Source organism: Saccopteryx leptura, chromosome 2 (genome assembly GCF_036850995.1).
Source record: "Saccopteryx leptura isolate mSacLep1 chromosome 2, mSacLep1_pri_phased_curated, whole genome shotgun sequence".
Classification (NCBI taxonomy): domain Eukaryota; kingdom Metazoa; phylum Chordata; class Mammalia; order Chiroptera; family Emballonuridae; genus Saccopteryx; species Saccopteryx leptura.
Window position 1 is genome coordinate 358,376,189 of NC_089504.1, and position 20,381 is coordinate 358,396,569.

General features: G+C 55.9%; 1 protein-coding gene across 3 annotated transcripts; it reads left to right on the plus strand.

The window, feature by feature from the left end:
* The first annotated feature begins 347 nt into the window (after positions 1–347).
* Positions 348–17,284, plus strand: GUCY2D (guanylate cyclase 2D, retinal). 3 transcript variants are annotated; one of them, XM_066364815.1, is made up of 20 exons: positions 348–648; positions 822–1,566; positions 1,657–1,961; positions 4,071–4,422; positions 4,781–4,865; positions 5,133–5,235; positions 5,676–5,780; positions 7,501–7,581; positions 9,078–9,284; positions 9,383–9,539; positions 10,062–10,211; positions 10,789–10,937; positions 11,486–11,649; positions 11,745–11,937; positions 12,156–12,330; positions 12,574–12,672; positions 12,780–12,874; positions 13,026–13,111; positions 13,293–13,431; positions 13,785–17,284. In XM_066364815.1, exons 2-19 carry the CDS (start codon positions 831–833, stop codon positions 13,384–13,386), a joined length of 3,336 nt encoding a protein of 1,111 aa, XP_066220912.1. In that variant the 5' UTR covers positions 348–648; positions 822–830; the 3' UTR covers positions 13,387–13,431; positions 13,785–17,284. The 3 variants fall into 3 exon arrangements, with proteins under 3 accessions (XP_066220912.1, XP_066220911.1, XP_066220910.1); XM_066364814.1 differs by having other exon boundaries at positions 349–491; positions 598–648; positions 13,293–17,284; XM_066364813.1 differs by having other exon boundaries at positions 349–648; positions 13,293–17,284.
* Positions 17,285–20,381: the final 3,097 nt, after the last annotated feature.

Consider the following 20,381-nt stretch of genomic DNA (forward strand, 5'->3'; position numbering starts at 1 on the left):
TAGGCAGGCTGGCTTGGATTTAGCCTCTGGGGGTCTAGACTTCGCCAGCCAAGCATGGGGTTTGGGCTTGGCTAGCAACACCGGAAACAGAAGATTGGAAAGAATGGAACTAAGGGAACTCCCACCCCAGGAGAGAGCACCCAGAGGTGTCCATGGACACAGTCTTGTCACTTTTCAGGCTAAGCCGGGTCGTGTGGCTGAAAGGGGGACACCACCCGCAGCTGCTTTGATGCCGGAGCTTGTGGTCAGGATGTTGGGAGGTACAGAGGGGACAGAATCTGACTGGCTGCCTGGGAGCTAGGACAGATACCACCTCAGAAAGCCCCATCCTCTCCCAGCCCCTCCCAGGCTGATTAAGGGACCCTAATCAGCTTAGGTAGATTAAGGGCTCCGCCAGCTGTTCCCACACCCCCTGCTTGGGCCCGGCCGGCAAAAGAGACCTGTGGGAGGGCGTGTGACCCCTCACTTCGGCCCTGGGCCTGAGCTGTCCTGTCAGTGGCAAAGGTCCCTCCGCATGGATTCGGGTTCTTTCTCCCCCGGTCGCATCTAAGGGGGGCGTGGACCTGTCCCTTCTGATCCCCCCGACGGCTCTGACAGGTGGGAGCGGCAACCGAGGAGAAACAGGAAGCAGAAGGAGAGGGGAATGCGGTGAGCCTCTGGGCCATGCCCTTGACCCCCCAACCTGTCATCCAAGCCGGAGGAGGGGAGTGGGGATACACCATGGGTTACTTGGGCTTTGAGGAACCGCTGTTTGCGGAGAGAGCCCTAAGAGGGTTCTGGGGGGAAGCTCGTCGTTCTCCCTGCTCTGTTTTTGCTCACAGAAGCCGGCAATGACCACCTGCGCCGTCCTCCCGGGTTGTCCTCCAGACACCTGGCTCTGCGCCCCCGCGCGGTGGGCTCCATCCCCTCGCGGCCTCCCCCACGTGCTGCCCCGGCCCGGGCCTCGGCTCCGGCTGCTGCTGCTGCTGCTGCTGCTCCTGCCGCCCGCCGCCCTCCCCGAGGTGTTCAGAGTGGGGGTGCTGGGCCCCTGGGCCTGCGACCCCATCTTCGCCCGTGCCCGCCCGGACCTGGCCGCCCGCCTGGCCGCCGCCCGCCTGAACCGCGATCCCGCCCTGGAAGGCGGCCCCCGCTTCGAGGTCGCGCTGCTGCCGGAGCCGTGCCGGACGCCCGGCGCGCTGGGGGCGCTGTCGGCCGCGCTGGGCCGCGTCTCGGGGCTCGTGGGTCCCGTGAACGCTGCCGCCTGCCGGCCGGCCGAGCTCCTGGCCCAGGAGGCGGGGGTCGCGCTGGTGCCCTGGGGCTGCCCCGGGACGCGGGCGGCGGGCACCACGGCCCCCGCCGTGACGCCCGCGGCGGACGCCCTCTACGCCCTGCTCCGCGCCTTCCGCTGGGCGCGGGTGGCCCTGGTCACCGCCCCCCAGGACCTGTGGGTGGAGGCGGGACACTCGCTAGCCGCGGCGCTCAGGGCCCGGGGTCTGCCAGTTGCCCTGGTGACCACCATGGAGCCCTCGGACCTGTCTGGAGCCCGGGCGGCCTTGAAGAGGGTCCAGGACGGGCCCAGAGTCAGAGGTAGGCTCCCCGCAGGGGGCGGGGAGGTCGGCAGTTCGGCTGGCCGCGGACAGACAGACCGATCAGCGAGCCGGGTCTTCGTCCACACAGCAGTGATCATGGTGATGCACTCCGTGCTGCTGGGCGGCGAGGAGCAGCGCTGCCTCCTGGAGGCTGCGGAGGAGCTGGGCCTGGCCGACGGCTCCCTAGTCTTCCTGCCCTTCGACACGCTCCACTACGCCTTGTCCCCAGGCCCCGAGGCCTTGGCCGTGCTGGCCAACAGCTCCCAGCTTCGCAGAGCCCACGATGCAGTGCTCACCCTCACTCGCCACTGTTCCCCTGGGGGCAGCGTGCTGGACAGCCTGCGCAGGGCCCAAGAGCACCGGGAGCTGTCTCCTGACCTTCATCTCCAGCAGGTACAGGGACCAGGGAGGAGAGAAGAGAGGAGGCGAACTGGGGAAGAAAGCAGAGGAGAGCCAAAGAGGGGCAAGGAGGCTGGAGGCAATGGGGAAAGAAGTGGATAGAGTAATGGAATGAGAAAAGGATGGAGTCGGAGGGAGAGAGGAGGAGAGAGGAGGAGAGAGGAGGAGAGAGGGGGAGAAAGGGGGACAACAACAGGGAGAGAATAACTACCAGCTCTATCTGTTCTGAGTTTCCCGGGTAATGTAGATGCTCTGGTCTTGCTTGCTTGGGGCTTCTTAGTGTGTTGAGAGTGCTTCCAGAGAGACTGCAATGAGAACTGTCAAGTTCAGCTCCAAGGAGTAAACCCTAAACTCACTACACCATCTTTTGCAGTTTGCTTCCAAGTTAACCCACTTCCAGCACTGCCATAACATACAGTCTACAATAAAGAGCTGGTGTTCTTAGGGGAGCAGGAAAGAGGGAGGACGCAGATCCAACCTCCGTGCCCATTTCGAGGCACTGCATTTGATGGCTTTAACTGTTTGAGAGCCTTGACATCTGTAAGAAGCAAAAGGGCCCTAGGCGGAGCCAGGGGCTTCCATAATCATTCAGTTCTATAGTGTATCCCCCCAAACCAGCTAATACCCAGGACTCCCTGAGAAGCCAGAATCCCAGTTCAGGCCATCTAGTCCCACCCCATTCATAAAAGGGGGGGCTATAAGCCACAAAGATAGAAGGGAAATTAGATGTCAGTGGGCAGTAAACTAACTAGTAAAAGTGTTGCACATGAGAAAGGGCTCTAAGTCATGAGGGTGAAATATTCCCCACCAATTACCCTTGCCTCCTGCACCCAGACTTGGGATAGCCAGTGGGAAGAAAGGGTGGGAATAGTTGATCACAAGAGAGGAGAATTAGGAACAGGTGGGTTAGAGGGAAAGTGAGAGGAGAGTGGAGAAAGTCGTGAAAAAACCCTCTTCAGTTCAAACAGCACAGCCTTTCACTTAGCTGCCCCAGTGAGACTCCTGGGAGTCACCCTGATCCCCTTACCCTTTACCCACATTTAGACATCAAGTCTTGTCATTTTTACTCCCTAAAGGTCATTTGAATCCATCTACTCTCTCCATTCTCATTGTCACCTCCCTGGTTCAGGCCACAGCATCTCTGGTCCAAGTCTCAAAACAAAATCTCCCAAACGGTCTTTGTTTCAGCACATAACTGTCCCAGGCCTTTCTCCTCCCAACAATCAGATTGAACTTCAGAAACTGGACTGTCACACCTGTGTTCAAAGCCTCCAAGTGGCTTCCCTTGCAGGATAAATGCAGGGTTTTTCCCCATAGCTTGCCAGGTCTGGGATCTTCCTCTCTCTTCCATATTCCTTGAACTTCAATCAGATCAGCTGCTTTGGGTTTTCTAAATGTGTCCTCTTTCAGCTTGTGCTGCTGGGTGTACTGTTCCCGTTCTCCTGCACCAACTGCCCCCCAGATCATTCTGACTCATCTCCTGAGGGGTGGTCACTACTTCTGGAAGCCTCCTTCTCTCTCAGCCTGCATGGGGGCCCTTCTTCCTGTCTCCGCAGCTCCCTTAGTTACCTGTATCCTCGCTCATTGCCCTGCCTCAGTGTCCCTGTCTGTCTCCCCCACTAGATGAAAGATCACTCGAGACAGGGACTTTGTCTTGTATACCGAGATGCCCCTAGTGCTTTACACACTGCCCGACACTGTAGGAGATGGGAACTGGAATGATAGAGAGGCTCGATGAGGCCTTGGGGAATGAAAAGAAGGAAAAACAGAAATAGGGGAAAGGCTTTTAGGTGAGTGGTAGGTAATGGTATTAAAAATATATTTCGGGTAACCGACAGGAAAGGGAAGTTAATGGAGAGTTAGAATTAACCAATGGTGGCAAGAGTCTAAGAATCCTGAAAAAGAGGAAGGTCAGTGGGGAAAAGGTGTGGGATAGCCAATAGGAGAGAGGAAGAGAGAGATAGTAGGGAGGGGCATAGGGAAACACCAACTAGGAAGTGACAACAGTCAAGCGCTTGAAGTGCTTGGGGTAGGGACAGTAAGTCCCTGTTTGTTTATGGGCCCGTGGCCTGGAACCCTGAGCCCCTCACTCTCCTTCCCCAGGTATCTCCACTCTTTGGCACCATCTATGATGCGGTGTTCTTGTTGGCCAGGGCCGTGGCGCGAGCTCAGGCGGCGGTAGGTGGCAGCTGGGTGTCCGGAGCAGCCGTGGCCCACCACGTCCAGGATGCCCAGGTCCCAGGCTTCTGCGGGGCCCTGGGAGGAGCCGAGGACCCCCCGTTTGTGCTGCTGGACACAGATGAGGCTGGGGACCAGCTGTTCGCCACATACATGCTGGACCCCACCCGGGGCTCCTTCCGCTCTGCTGGGACCCCAGTGCACTTCCCTAGAGGGGGCCAGGGGCCTAGGCCCGACCCCTCTTGCTGGTTCGACCCAGACATCATCTGCAACGGAGGTGAGGGCAAACAGCCAGCCTCCACTAGGACAGTCACCAGGGACCTTTCCACCAGGGACAGAGGGGTGAAAGAGAGTGACTTGTTCCTGTAACTCCCTCTGAGGCCCTTCCAGGCCCTCCTTGGACCCACACTTGTGTGGGGTTCCTCTCTTGCTAAGCGCCTGTGGCCCTCGGGAAACTTCCCTAGCATTCCCAGGTGCTCCCCCTTTGCAGGACCCAGGACCTTTTTCTAGTTCCCTTTCTTGGCTCCCGTCCCCTTCCCTGGGGCTTCCGGAATTTGACACGACTGCCTACTTCCCTAGGAAGGGTGCCTCCCCTTCGCTGTGGTCCTCAGTGTCCCCCCCTCACTGCCCCTCAGGAGTGGACCCTGGTCTCGTCTTCATCGGCTTTCTCCTGGTGGTTGGCTTGGGGCTGACAGGGGCCTTCCTGGCCCACTATGTGAGGTGAGGAGGGAAATGAGGTAGGAGGAGATGAGCTTGGCTCTCTACATGCCAGACAAGCAACTGTCCGGCAAGGACAGCAGGCTGGGTCCACTCGAGGGCAGCTTTTTGGAAGCAGGGACGGGAGGGATCCTAGAAGGCTGGCAGACCCCTGAGGGGATGGCTGGGGTGGGGTGGCCACCCTGCCCTGAGCCAACATTATTACCCCCTGCTGGCCTCTTCTCATGCACCTTGATCCCCTCTGCGGAAATCGCCTCCTTTCCCTACCAGGCACCGGCTCCTTCACATCCAAATGATCTCAGGCCCCAACAAGATCATCTTGACTCTGGATGACATCACCTTCCTCCACCCACACGGGGGCAGCTCTCAAAAGGTGGGAGAAGCAGGGAGCCAGGACCCAGCTGTGTGTGTGTGTGTGTGTGTGTGTGTGTGTGTGTGTCCGTCCCCACCCTCCCACCCCCATGTAGCTGGTCCTCTGCTTGAGCCAGCCCTCCAGCACCCAACTAGCAAGGAGGTCTGGGGTCTGCTCCAGCCCTGTCTCGGGCCTGAGCTCTGATAATCAGTGTCCTTGCGTGTGCACTGAGGAGAACAGTCCCTGTCCTGACTGCTTTCCTGGGACGGTGGGAAGCTTCAAGAAAATGAATGTTTGTTTGTAAACTGTAAAGGGCTGTGTACTTGGGAAATGTCATTATCGCCTTCCCTGATTAAGATTTCTTCCTCTCCCTCTTTAATCCCCAGAACTCTGCCTAAGGTCTTAATATATCCAGGACTCTGATTATATTTTGACCCCGTGCCTTGACCTCTATCCTCCAGGTGGCCCAGGGTAGCAGTCGGTCGAGTCTGGTCGCCCGCAGCACGTCAGACATCCGCAGCGTCCCCAGCCAGCCCCCAGATAACTCCAACATTGGCCTCTATGAGGTGAGCCTGACCCCCAACTAGGCTGAGCTCTATTCCTAGAGTCGTGCAGACTCCAAGAAATGGGGATAGGATAGGACCCCAGAAGGAGATCTAGGGAGAGAGCATCAATTTGTCAAAGGGGAGCAGCTGGTATCCTTCCTGCCCCAGGATTTTCCCTTCGCTGTTCCTTAGATGAAGCCTTCTCAAAAGCCCATCACAGTGACCCAGGGGCTGGAGGCCTGACTGGTGGGAGGCATGCTGGGACCAGCCTGCAGCCTGGTGTGGCCACTGAGATTCATGCCCCGCCTTGTTGGGGGCCTCTGGCCCCGCCCCCTCAGTGATGAGCCTTCAGGTTACCGAAGGACAGAGGCTTCCCTGGACAGGTGAGGGCAGAGAGGCATCTGGGATATGGCTTTCCATCACAGAAAAGACATTTCCAGGCTGTGAGTTGTTCAGGACGGGGAGTTTCCAGGCAGGGCTGCCACTCACTCAAGCCAGACCCACATTTCGGCCCCACCCGGCATTTCCACCCCATTCCAACCAGACTCAAGAACAGCAAGGCTTAGAGGGGAAAAGGAAAGTCACAAAAGGGTATGGGACGTTAACTACGGGATCAGCAAATTTGATGTGGTGAAATGAGGGGCAGATAACGAGAACATATTCATGAAGAGCTGAGAAAGAGCTCAGCTAATCGGAGGGGAGAGGAGACTGAGCGTCAGGTCACAGAGAGAAGACAGAGATTCCTAGGAAGTCATGTGGAGGCCATCTTGGTCATTTCTCAGGGGAGTGCTGTTGTCATTTTGGGCATGTTATTCTTCACTGTATGTACCTTGAAAAATGTTTAGTGTCTCCTGTTTCTGGCCCTGTTTACTAAACATAGTCTTTGAGTTTTTGGTTTTGTTTTAAATTTTTTTAATTTATTCATTTTGGAGAGGTGAGGGGGAGAGAGAGAAGTGTGGGAGAGGAGCAGGAAGCATCAACACCCATATGTGCCTTGACCAGGCAAGCCCAGGGTTTCAAACCGTGACCTCAGCATTCCAGGTTGACACTTTATCCACTGTGCCACCATGGGTCAGACTAGTCCTCAGTTTCTGTGACACTTAAAAATGTCTCCACATTTATTTCCCGTGCTTTTTAGGGGTCAGTATCAAACCCCCCAAATTCTCTTCTCATTCCAGTCCCTAATCAATGGGCAAGCCAGCTTCAAGGTCTAGGGCACAATGAGGATGAAGGGCCCCTTGCTCGTTCAAGATGACAGCAGCAGATCATTGAACCATCCTGGGCCCCTCTGAGTGTGCGCCCCTGTGTGACAGCACATGCTTCATGCTCATGAACCAGTCCTGCCATCAGCTGAGGACAGTGAAGCCCAGAGTGTGGAGAGGAGCTGCTTAAACTTCACTGTTAGTCTATAGTTAGGCCTGATTTACCCCAGCTCCTGACTCCCACTACAGTGCTCTCTCATGGCAGCAGAGGAGGATGTAAGCTATGACTCCGATGACATTTGTGCTTGCAATAGCTCACTTAATAGGGCTGTTGGTGAGCACATCTGGGGTGGTGAGAGCAGCCATTTAGGCCTTCTGCATCTTTTACTCAGGGATGGGCTCTTACCCAGCTAGCTGGCTCCTGACACTCTGTCACATGAAAGGTGCCCTAGGGCAGTGGGCCAATGGGAATGGGGGCTCTGGGGCTCTTTGTGTAGGGTTTTTAGAAAATGAGTTCACTACTTCCATTTCTGCTCCAGGGAGACTGGGTTTGGCTGAAGAAATTCCCAGGGGATCAGCACATGGCTATCCGCCCAGCAACCAAGACTGCCTTCTCCAAGGTGAGAGTTAGGCCCATGATGGGCTATGGAGTGGCCATCATTTCTCCCTCCTTACCTCCTTTTTGCAGCTGGGTACAGAGGCAGGCCCCAACGTGGGAGAGATCACGAGGTTTCTGTGAAGCGTCCCCTCTCTAGTGGAGGTTTCCCATTATGCTCTCTCATGACACTAGGTCTTTCCTTTGATGTGCTTGTCATAATTTGTAATTGTGTGTTTATCTGTGTGCTCGATTATTTCTTATCTGCCTCCTTCACTAGACTGTAAGTTGAGTGAGGGCTTCCCCCTGTCCCTTCCATTGTATTTTCAGCTCCCAGCACAGTGTCTGCAACATTAGAGAGACCCAGTGAATGTTGAGTGAATGATAGAAAATAAAAAATGGGTTTTCAGTTCTGTCAGGTGATTCATGCAGAATGGCCAAGTTGATGCACACTGAATGAAGTGAGAAGCTGGCAAGAAGGTACCCTAGCCAGATGGCTCAGTTGGTTAGAGTTTTATCCCAGAGCTCAGAGGTTGCCAGTTCGATCCCTGATCAGGGCACATATAAGAGCAGATCAATGTTCCTGTCTCACTTTCTCTCTCTAAAATCAATAATAAAAAAAGTTGGCAAAAAAAAAGTTGGCAAAGAGGCTATAAGCTGGCTTTTTCTGGTCCTTTCAACCTAATGCCCCCTTACCCTTAACACCATGCAGCCTTGGCCTGGCCTGCTTCCCTGACACCCCCACAGAAGTTCTTGGTCACAGCTGCAGAATGATTAAGTGGGCTACTTGTATAGGTCAATGGACTGAATCACCATTTAACAGCAGGCATTTAAGATGAAAAGAAGCCCTTTTTTGGACCACAAGAAAGCTAAGAGAGGCACCAGTCACCTGCTAGCCCCTATGTCCCCGCATGCTCAGATTTTGAGGACCTGTCTTGTGGAGTAGGTATGGCCTTGTTGATGGTTCTCTTGGACCACAGTAGTCTCTTTGACTACTTCCTGAACTTGGGGTGGGTGGGAGTCTCAGCCATAGCTGACACAATGATGTAACCAAGCATAGCAGCCCTGGGCCGACTGGTCAGCACAAGCCATTTCTGGTGTTTTTTCAAAGCAGCTTCTCCCCGGTTCTTCCCCAAAGGCTGTTACATCAGAAGGAAAGGGTGGGGGTGCCCGGGGCTTCTCCTTTTTGAGATGTTTTCCTTCAGATATGGACAGTTCCAAGTCTGGTGGCTAATAAGTCAGAACCTGCCCAGATCCTGATGACCAGTGCAAAGAGGTGTTTTCATTCATAACTTTAAACTAAACCATGTTCAGGATCTGAACAGTAGCCGTTGACGATGCTGTCTTCTTCAGAGAGAAAAGTCAGCTGTAGAGGAAAGCCCTCCTACATGCCCTATAGACCTTCCATTCATCATTTTTACCCCCGTTTCTGAGTTTGGAGACTCAGAAACAGAGCTGAATAACAGCCTCCTCCCCCCCTTGCTCCCAGAGCAGAAAGTGCCCGTTAACTTTCCCCGTCAGCTCCGGGAGCTCCGGCATGAGAACGTGGCCCTCTACCTGGGGCTCTTCCTGGCAGGAGGAGTGGACGGCACAGCGGCCCCCGGGGAAGGCGTGCTGGCTGTGGTCTCAGAGCACGGGGCCCGCGGCTCCCTTCAGGATCTTCTCGCCCAGAGAGACATAAAGCTGGACTGGATGTTCAAGTCCTCCCTCCTACTGGACCTTATCAAGGTGTGTGTGTGTGTGGGAGGGGGTGCAGAAGGAGGGGCCCAGGGAGGAGAGGGCAGGGGAGCCAGGGCTGAAGCTGCCTCTTACCCCACCCTCTCCAGGGAATGAGGTATCTGCACCACCGAGGAGTGGCCCACGGGCGACTTAAGTCCCGGAACTGCATTGTGGACGGGAGGTTCGTGCTTAAAGTCACCGACCATGGCCACGGAAGACTGCTGGAAGCGCAGAGGGTGTTACTAGAGCCTCCCAGCGCGGAGGGTAGGATTCTCCTGCTGCCTCTGGGGCGGACGAGCAGCCCCCAGGACACCCGTTATTTCAAGGGCCCTTTTGCCTTGCCTCCTTTCCTCCGGCCTCGCATTCTCTCCATCCCACATCCACTGGACGCGACTCTAGCTAAAGAAATTGTCTTGTGACCTCTGGGATAAGGAGGGTAGACTGTGTAACCGGGAAGGTGAGGGCATTGTACGGGGCAGACTTGTCCCTTAGGAGCGGAGATCCTGTCCTTGCAGCAGGGTTTGTTCTAAGGGCGGGGCTTGTGTCCAAGGGGTGTGGTCTTTTCTGGACACCGCGTGTAAAGGGCGGGGCCTATTTGCAAGGGTTGGGCTTCTTCTGAGACCCGCTTGGGGTAGTCTCCCCTGGTGATGGCTGCAGGCCGCACGGCCAAACTCAGGCTTGGGGGTTGGTGAGTGGGTGTGAGCCTGGCTTTCTGGTGGGGGTGGGGGTCTGTCCCCAGTGCCCCCAAGGCCCTCCGGGTGCCCACGACCTCTTTCCCACCGCCAGACCAGCTATGGACAGCCCCGGAGCTGCTTCGGTACCCGGCCCTGGAGCGCCGGGGAACACTGGCCGGTGATGTCTTCAGCCTGGGTATCATCATGCAGGAGGTCGTATGCCGCAGCGCCCCCTACGCCATGTTAGAGCTGACGCCCGAGGGTACGGAGGCCCCTGGCGTGGCCTTTGGGCTAGAAAGGCATCCTGTTCTTAGGCAGAACCTGGCCCTACCCAGCCTCGCTCTTCTGCCCGAAAGCCTAGTGTATGGGCCTCCCTTCAAGCCTGGGTCTGAATGGTCAAGGCAATGGGGAGCCAGGCGTCAGCACAGGAGGGGGCAGTTCTTAGGCGTCCAGATCTCAGTGGTTTCCTCTGTCCTGATCTCGAGCTCCAGCCTGCTCCCCCAACAGATGGAACAGGCTCCTCTCTGGTTCCTAAAGGCCTCATGGATGCAGCAGGGTGAGGGGGAAAGATGGAAAGGGAGCAGTTGGACATGGTTCAAATCCTACCCTCACTTTTCTTACGTGTAATAAATGTTAGTCTTTGCCTCTCGCCTCTTACTGCCCCCACCCCGCCCCCTAGTGTTCAGGGTCCCCTTGTGGCTTCCAACAACCCCTTTCACACTACATTGCCCCACTTACCAAAACTTGGATTTAAGAGACCCCCTTCCATTCCCCCATGTCGCCAGAGTCAGAGATGACCTCTCCTCTGGCACGCCCCCTCACGTCCCCTCCTCCTCCAGAGGTGGTGCAGAGGGTGCAGAGCCCCCCTCCGCTGTGTCGGCCCTTGGTTTCCATGGACCAGGCGCCCGGGGAGTGCATCCAGCTGATGACACAGTGCTGGGCAGAGCAGCCGGAACTTCGGCCCTCCATGGACCGCACCTTCGACCTGGTTAGGGGCTGGGATTGGGCAAGGGCTGGGCTGCCGCCTCTCAGCAACCTGGAGAGGCTGCAGGAAGTCGGGCTGGCAGGATTTCTGACCTTACAGGCTTTCTCCTAAGGGGTAGCCTGAGAACTGGGGTGTGGGTGGGAGCAGAGTTAGAACAGGGATTGTAGAGGCCTTGGGAGCCAGAGATGGAGCCTTGAGTGGGAGAAATACGGTAGTTAATTCAACTCAACAATTATTGAGAACCAAATATGTGCTTGGCCTAGTGTGGCAGAAAGATGCTTGGCCTGGGAATACAAAGGCTGGGTTGGTTCCAGTGCTCTGTCAATTACTAGCTGAGAACAGCTGACATGGAACCCCAACTTTCTGCGTGCTTACTAATAATATGTGAAAAAACAGTGCCCAGCACTCTAGGGTGTTTATGGGGGGGTGTAGCTTGATAAATTGAAAATGAGTGAATGGGTGGGGGACAGAATCGGGCATAACATGGCCCCATGAGAGGGCCATGGCAGCCAAGGTCCCCAGCAACGCCACCAGCTTCCTCCTCCTCCTAGTTCAAGAGCATCAACAAGGGCCGGAAGACGAACATCATTGACTCCATGCTGCGGATGCTGGAGCAGTACTCCAGTAACCTGGAGGACCTGATCCGGGAGCGCACGGAGGAGCTGGAGCTGGAGAAGCAGAAGACAGACCGGCTACTCACACAGATGCTGCCTCCGTGGGTGCCACCGGGCCAAGCGGGTGGGCAGGGCGGCCGGAATCCAGCCAGCCTGGGGGTGTGCTCCAGGTAACCTCACCGCCTGCCCTCTCTAGGTCTGTGGCGGAAGCTCTGAAGATGGGGACACCTGTGGAGCCCGAGTATTTTGAGCAAGTGACACTGTACTTTAGTGACATTGTGGGTTTCACCACCATCTCGGCTATGAGCGAGCCCATTGAAGTGGTGGACTTGCTCAACGACCTCTATACGCTCTTTGATGCCATCATCGGCTCCCACGATGTCTACAAGGTGGAGTGCAGAGGGGACAAGCCCCGCCCAGGGTCACCAGCCCAGCCTCTGTTTCCCAGCCTTGCTGTCCCTCCTCTCTTCTGCCAGTCCTCAGCTCAGTCCTTCAGTTTGACGGCTCCCCAGGATTCTGCACTAAACCCACTTTAAGCCTCCTGAAAAGGGACAATCACTTTGGGGGAGCGGGGTACTCGGCACTGAATTCGTACATTCCTCCTCAGGTGGAGACCATTGGAGACGCCTACATGGTAGCCTCCGGGCTGCCCCAGCGGAACGGGCAGCGGCACGCAGCAGAGATCTCCAACATGTCGCTGGACATCCTCAGCGCTGTGGGCTCCTTCCGCATGCGCCACATGCCGGAGGTGCCTGTGCGGATCCGCATCGGCCTGCACTCGGGTAACCGCCCACCCTCCCCCGCGCTGGAGCTGGCTCCCTCTCCGGCGGGACTGGGGGGCGGGGGCTTGTCCTGAAGCCACCTGTGCAGACCAGGGACTGCGCTGTAATTGGGGTACGCTTGAGAGTGTCTCTTTGGGGGAGCCAGAGGAGATTATTGGGTGCCCAAGTCCCGGGGCCCTCGGTGTCACCAGCAGCCAGCTTTGGCCTGGGCCCCTCCTTCCCACGCATCCCGCGTCTCTGCAGGCCCGTGCGTGGCAGGCGTGGTGGGCCTCACTATGCCTCGTTACTGCCTGTTTGGGGACACCGTCAACACCGCCTCGCGCATGGAGTCCACCGGGCTGCGTGAGTGTGACGGGGCTCAGAGGGGCTGGAGGAAGCGGGGCGATATCGCAGGGTCCAGGGGACAGCAGAGGTGAGTCCCGAGGTCACCGCATCCCCTGTCGCTGCAGCTTACCGCATCCACGTGAACCTGAGCACCGTGCAGATCCTCCGCGCTCTAGACGAGGGCTTCCAGATTGAGGTGCGCGGCGTGACCGAGCTGAAGGTAAGGCCGGCCCGCCCCTCCTGCGCCCCGGCTGGGAGACAGCTCACCACCTGGCCACGATGACCCCGGCTCTTTCTGTTCCCCTTAGACCTCAGACCTCCCGCCCTCACCCCAGCCCGCCTAAGCCCGCCTTGCCCCCGTGTCTCCGCAGGGCAAGGGCGCCGAGAACACGTACTGGCTGGTGGGCAGACGCGGCTTCAACAAGCCCATCCCCAAACCGCCGGACCTGCAACCGGGGTACGAGCCTGCATCGCAGGAGCCGCGAGTTCGGAGCTGGAAGCTTAGGGCACTGTCCGAGAGGGCCTTTCTCCCTGCCTCTGGCCGACCTGAGCCCGCCCAGCCGCGAAGTAGAAAGACCTGGGCCCTACCCTTCCACCCCCGTTCCCCATCACTGAGGCCGCCTCTCTCTCCCCCGCAGGGCTAGCAACCACGGCATCAACGTACAGGAGATACCCCCCGAGCGGCGCCAGAAGCTGGAGAAGGCGAGGCCGGGCCAGTTCCCGGGAAAATGAGCCCCCCGGGCCAGTTCCCAGGAAAGTGAGGCCCGGCTGGGACAGGTGCTGCGTCTTGGCTCCCATGCCCAGCTGCCAATCTCCCCCAGATGCCAGGGGCTCCATACCTCCGGGAGATGCTTCCCGGGGGACCGGCGCCTCTTTTCCCGGCTAAGGACTAGCCCTGCCTGCAGAACCTTCCTGCCACACTGGTTACCATGGTTTCTGTGTGCCTTAGTGCGTCCAGGCAGGTCCCTACACCCGGAGATCTCCCCTGGGAGGGAAGCCACACAGATGCTGGCTGGGTAGGTCTGGGGTGGTCCAGGAATTCATAGTTGGGAACTCCTGTAACCACGACCTTCTGTGACCTCTCCTCTGACCCCCACTGCATTAACCAGCCCCCCTCCCCACCCCCACAGGCTGCATACCGCACAAGGGACAGAGCTCTAGGAGGCAACGCTCACCAGAGGATAAGATGACTGCTGTCCCTAGAGTTCTGTTAGAGCAGAAGCCCTTCTGTCCTCTACTCTCCTTCAAGAAACTGATCCATGACCCTCCCCTTCCTAAGTGAATCCTCATGATTCTTTCCCATGATTTCCTCTGAGACACTCCTCTTTCCCTCAGAATTATTCTAGAAAGTCTTCTTGAAAGTTGCTGCTATAGGTGACCAAAGTCTGGCTGCTTCCGGTGGCTTCTGTGCAGCTATTCAGCAAAGGATTCTTTAGAAGAGCTGGCTGCACACCAGTCATGTGACCTTGGGGAAGTCTTGTGCACTCGCTGGGCTTGCATCCCCCTCCGTGGTGAAGTGTGGAGTGGCCTAGGTGGTTTCCACAGCCCCCGGCTCTGACAGCTGGGTTTTAGAATGGTGGGCCTTGGGGTGGGTATAGGGCACTGGGAATGTGACTTCCAGCCCCAGTGAGTCTGAGCCCATCAGGAGGTTGGGGTGGGGGAGTCTCCACTTTCCAGGGCTTCGTAGGCCCTCAGGAAAAAGGGTCTGGGATTGGCCGCCCCAATCCCACAGAAGGTGGAGAGCTCTTGTTCCACCAGAGTAGGGGTTGTCACATGGCCTGAGGATGTGAGGGCTTCGGTTTAGCCTCAACCATCAGTCCCTTCTCCACCTCCCACCAGGCAGAAACTGGCTCCTCCACCTGTGGGCATATCCATGTACCTTGCCCAAGTGCAGAGCAAAGCTTGCTTCAAGGCTTTGGGGAAAAGAAAAGAAACAAACTGCACCAAACCTTTGCTAACCAGAACACCCAAGGGTAATAGCATTCTCTGAGGGGGCGGGGCAGGCAGTTGGAACAGAAGAGCTCAGCTTAGATCTTTGCAACATGTGTCAAACATATTGCAACATGTGTCAACATCCTGGGCAGTCCCTAGCTGAAGTTTCTTTTGTGGAACTCTGATGTTCCAGAGCCTGGGCCCTGGCGTGTTCGACTGGGTGTCCTTCCCCATTGCTGCAGACCACAACAGAAGTCAGCAGCAGCTGCAGGTGCCCAGGCTGCCACTCTAAGCAGTGAGCATCCAGTCCCTGGAGGTGTGCACGTAGAACTGGAGACATCGCTGGCCAAGGATATGACAGAGGAAATTCCTGGGTGGAAGGATGAACTCCGTCTTCACTATGCCCAGTGTGGTTGATGGGCCAGCAGCCCCAACATCACTTGGGAGCTTGTTAGAAATATAGACTCTCAGGCCCAGACCTACTGACTCAGAATCTACACTTTAACAAGTGTCCTGAGTATGTAAGTGCACGTTAAAGCTTTTGAATCATGGAACTCAATGATCCTAGGATCCCTAATATTTCAGAATCTCTTAAGATTTTATAAAAAGGTTAGAAACTAGCCCTGAGACTTGTCCTGTTTGGTCTATGGGATGATTTTGATTTTGTTTGCGTTAACATTCTAAAATCAAGGGATACCACATTTAAAAATTATATACCACTTGCCTGACCAGGCGGTGGTGCAGTGGATAGAGCATCGGACCCAGGTTTGAATCCCCGAGGTCGCCAGCTTGAGCGCGGGCTCATCTGGTTTGAGCAAAGCTCACCAGCTTGGACCGAAGGTCGCTGGCTTGAGCAAGGGGTTACTCAGTCTGCTGAAGGCCCGCGGTCAAGGCACATATGAGAAAGCAATCAATGAATAACTAAGGTGTCGCAACGGAAAACTAATGATTGATGCTTCTCATCTCTCTCTCCATTCCTGTCTGTCTATCCCTATCTATCCCTCTCTCTGACTCTGTCTCTGAAAAAAAAATTAAAAATTCTATACCAAATTTCCCTCTTCTCTGAAATTAAAAGCCCTGCATAGGGGCAAGTGCTGGCTTCCTGCCCTGTCCCTCTCCCTGGGGCTTCACTCTTCAGTTCTCACGGTCCCCACCCCTCCCAGTGGACTCCAAGACACCAAGATTTTCTCGAAGTTTCTTATTTCCCATCTGGCCCCTGTAGGCATTTGAGCTGAGGACTGTGGGATAACTGGTTTTAGGATTGCATGTGCTCCTGGAAGTTGCTTTGCCTGATTCATAAAACCCTTGAAGTCCACAAGCTGAGTGGTCTTCCCGTCCCTCCTAAAAGTAGAAAATTCTAAAATCCACCACTTGTAGGTTCTGGTTACTTAAGGTGGTGCTGCTTTAGTGAGTAATTTAGTGCATTTAAAAAAAATTTTTTTTAAAGAGTGTGAAGATGAATTAAAGAAGTAAAAACTCTGAGGTTTTTACAAACATACAAAATGGGTTTTTTGTTTTTTTAATTACGTACATTTTGAACATCTCTCTCCAGGCTTTCTCTGTACTTCGGTCCCAGAGATTGAGGGCAGGCTCTGCGTTGCTGGTGCCGGGCCTGTCAGTGTAGATGTAGCTCCCACTCCCCTGCCTCTGCCCGCCCTCCTCACCCCACCTCACCCCTCTCCTTCCTCCTGCTATGAGGAGCCTGGGCCAGCTAGCCAACCGCCTGGGGTTCAGAGGAGCCCTGGGGGTCAGTGTGGGTTGGCTGAGGCAGGGCAAAGCTCAGAGGAGGAGAAGCTGGGCTCCACACCTTGGGGTACAAGTGGGCCAGGCAGGCCAGAGCCTTCCCACCTTCAGCTCAGCCTTGTTCCCAGGCCTCCGTCTCAAATGAACAGATGTGACCGAGGGAGGAGCCCAGGAGAGAAGAGTCCTGTCCTCCCCCCCAGATAGAACCGCTTGGGGACCACCGACCCCAGAGTTCACAGAGCTAATGGAAGAAGAGAAGGAGAAAATTAAAGCCCTAGTCTCCTCTCCTCCTCTGAGGGCCCCTCCTTCTCTGTCCCTGTCTGTCTCTCTCTGTCTCCTCGTCTATCTGCCTATCAATCTCCTCTTTCCCTGTCCCCACTGTGCTCTTCCTGCCAGGCAGTGTTTCCAAGCCCTTCTCTGTAGTCCCCTCATTTCTGTGGAACCATTCTTCCTGGGCCCAGTCAATTTCCTGGGGGTTTCCTACCCTCTGACTCAAGTCCCTTCCGCCTACCCTCCTGCAGTTCCTGGAACCCAGGCAGCTCAGCCCAGAGAGCACCTAGCTTGGCTATTAGACACTCCCCACCTTCAGATGTGTTTACACTACCTCTGCCAGCTGGCCTGTGCCAGGAGCCCACACTTGGGACTGTCCTCGCCTTTGCGACAGCTCTGGAACCAGGACCAGTGATGGCCGTAGCAGGGACCTCCTGCAGCTCCTGCTTTGATCGCATAGCTAGGACTCCACATCTTGTCCTGGGGCTCACCTGGCGCCTTTTCTCTGTGCTGCTCCTTAAGGTCTGGGACCTGCTCACCATCCCCACCCGCAGTGGGCCCCTTGGGGGGGGGGTGTCTGTGATGCTGCGTTGTGGGGCTTTGTGCACTGGGGTCTTCTGGACTGTTCACTGTGGGCACCCGGCTGAGTGCCGTGGTGTTGGGGCCTGAGGGGCAGGGTGGGGACTGAAATAAAGGTGTGCTTTCTTCCATTTCCTATTGTACGGTTCTTTCGGCCTGGCTGGTCTGAACACCCCATGCCTAGAATGTTCCAACCTGGCATTGTTAGGGAGGGTTTCAGAGAGAGGTGAACCCTAGATATGACCTAGGTAGGGGAAGTGAGCTGGGGCCCACAACCCCAGGAGTGCCTCTGCTCTGAGGATACCAAGTAGGGCAGCCTCAGGTCTTTTAGGCTTCTAGAAAAGATTAGGGTCTCTGAGGCTCTGGAAATGGTGGTGTGGCTTCATCCTTCTGTCACAGGCAGGAGACAGGAAGGAAGAGAAGAGCAGAGCTTGTCGATGGCCATTACACATGACCTGTGACGCATGGAAGCCAGAGGACAAGACAAGGAGCAGAGCTCCCAAATGGAACCCTGGGCAGGACCTCACCACCAACCCACATTCCACCTCTCCACCTCTCCAGACCTCCAGCCAGAACCTTAAAAGTCTGCCACTGGGGCGTTAGAGCAGGACAGACAATCTCCAAGCCACCAATGTGTGACCAGCTCATTAGTTATCCATTTTCTTTGAGCCTAGCTATTCCTGCGTCAGGCCTGATGTTTCTGGCATGATGACTTCCGATGGACATTAGTTGTTCTACTTTCCCAGCATGCATCCTGCTCAGTGGTGGGCAACTATCCCTGCCTCATTCTCAGTCCCTGTGGCACAGGGTGGAACTGACCCCAGACCTCCTCCTCCAGTCCTGCCTGTCCAGGGATTGCTCCAAGGACAGGCCGTGACCTGGACCAGGAAAAAGAGGCTCAGTGCTGAGACGCTGCTGGAAGCCAAGTGGAAAAGTTGTCTCTTTCCTCTGGGGTCTGAGGATATGGGGCACAGCATGGTCGTGCCACCACAGAGACAAGGAGCAGGACTGACAGCTGGGCAGAGACAGGCTGCTGCCACCCTTCGAGCCTCTCCACCTCTCCAGGCCTTCAGCCAGAAACAGCTGTTCGTGTACCATGGGCTAGCAAGTCGTTTTCTTTGCTTAAGTCAGGTTGACTCAGATTTTCTTCTTTGCAGTCAAAATTGCCCTGATAGATACTCCTCAAAAAGATCATGGAATGCAGCGGGGGTCAGACTGGTTTAGCAAGAAAGAAAAGAGGGAAAGGCTGGGGTGGGAGGGAGGAAGACCATGCAGGAGGAGTGAGGACAACCGGGAGCACCGTCTCCCGGACGTGACTCCATCGAGGGCTCTCCCTGTGATGGGACTGTTCCTGAAAAAGTCCATTTGCAAGAATCTCACCCGGGGAGAGGTTAGGAGCTGGCGTGAGAAAACGCACACAGCTTTGTAGCCTTGTCGAGGGTGTGAAACTACCGTGCCCTGGTATAACAGTGTTAATAGTATAGACCTTAAAGAACTCCTTGGAAGTCTCATTCCAAATTTAAAAAAACAAAAACAAAAAAACGAAGAGTTTTTAGCCTGACCAGGCTGTGGTGCAGTGGATAGAGCTTCGGACTGGGATGCGGAGGACCCAGGTGTGAAACCCCGAGGTTGCCAGCTTGAGCACCAGCTCACCAGATTGAGTGAGGCTTGAGCGTGGGATCATAGACATGACCCCATGGTCGCTGGCTAGAGCCCAAAGGTTACTGGCTTGACGCTCAAGGTTGCTGGCTTGAGCAAGGGGTCACTCGCTCTGCTGCAGCCCCCTGATCAAGGCATGTATGAGAAAGCAACCAATGAACAACTAAGATGCTGCAATGAAGAACTGATGCTTTTCATCTCTCTCCCTTCCAGCCTGTCCCTCCCCCTCTCCCACTAAAAAAAAATAAAAAGAAAAAAACTTATTTGCAAACCAACTCTGATTCTCCGACCCTCTGCCGGTTGACCCTCTGGTGGAAATGGGGTGGCCAGGTTTGAAGTTCAGCTCAGTGGTTTATAAAATGTGCAATTGGCCTTTTTCTTTCTCTGGCCTCAGTTTCCTCCTCTGTGGGCAGCTGGTCTCAGCAGCTTTTCTCATTCAGACCCCATGGGCTGCATAGCCTCCCAACTGTTAGTCACCATGTATTGTTGGATCCCAGCTACGTGTCTGATATCGCTGCCATCTACTACCCGGAAGACAGTGCAGTCAACAGGGACTCAGAGCTGCAGGCCTGGGTCAGGGGGGTCTTCCAGGAAGGTTTTCTAAGCCACAGGAGCTCAGGTGAGGTGTCCGTCCCAGTCTTCCACCCTCTAGACCCCACTTGCCAGGGACAGCAGCCCCTTGGGTTTCAGCTCCATTCCCTCCATTGAGGGGTTCTTTGTGCCCTGGTCAGCTGCACTGGCCTCCTCAAGTGTTTCACCATGACCATCTTCAACTGCTCAGCCAACATGCTGCCATCAACAGTGGCCGGGTGAGCCAGTGCCAGACCTGGGGGACCAGCAGGGCCATAGGAGGAGTGGACCTAGCAGGAGCGCTGGCAGTCCTGTACTTCCTGAGTGCGGGGGTTCAGTTTGAATTTAGTGCCTGGATGCCCAATATTGCCACCACCCTGGGGCTCCTCCAGCCTGCCAGACAGGTCTAGTGGCCGCATTCCCTGAGGGCAATGCCGCTTGCCCTCCTGCTCTTCCGAGGTCTCACCAGTGAAACCAAGGACACTGTAAGTAAGGCCCACGGTTGAGGGTTATCGTAGGTTCTAGAAGAGTAGGTGAGGCGAGGAAGGAGTCTAGGGACTGGGTTAATTGGAGGGGCACTCGGCAGTCTGGGCCACTGGGCAGGCAGGGCCTGAGTGACATCAGCTTCCCAGGGTGTGGTTTAGGGTAGCCCTGGCTCCTGGTAGGTGGAGATTCGAGGGATCTCGGTTTCCTGTACACGGGTTTTGGGCAGTCTTTGCCTAGGTGGCTGAAAAGCTTCTGTTGCAAGTTGGGCAGGTCTTGGGTGGTCTAGGTTCCTAGGTGCGTGGGGCTTGAGTGGTGGTCTGTGTAACTGAGTGGATTTTCTGGTGGGCTAGGGTCCTTGGTGGTCAGGGTTCCAAAAATGAGGGACTTAAGATGGAACAGAATCGCTCTGGGTTGCAAGTCCGCGGCATCATAGAGTGGAGGCCCCAGCCATCATACCTGCCATCCCCGTGCACCTGGGCACCCGCCCC

Excerpts from the sequence above, each read along its gene's own strand:
- GUCY2D (XM_066364815.1), top strand. The coding sequence starts at position 831 with ATGACCACCTGCGCCGTCCTCCCGGGTTGTCCTCCAGACACCTGGCTC. Across the intron at positions 9,540-10,061 it reads AGAGCCTCCCAGCGCGGAGG|ACCAGCTATGGACAGCCCCG; the intron begins GTAGGATTCTCC and ends TCCCACCGCCAG. Across the intron at positions 10,938-11,485 it reads TGGACCGCACCTTCGACCTG|TTCAAGAGCATCAACAAGGG; the intron begins GTTAGGGGCTGG and ends TCCTCCTCCTAG.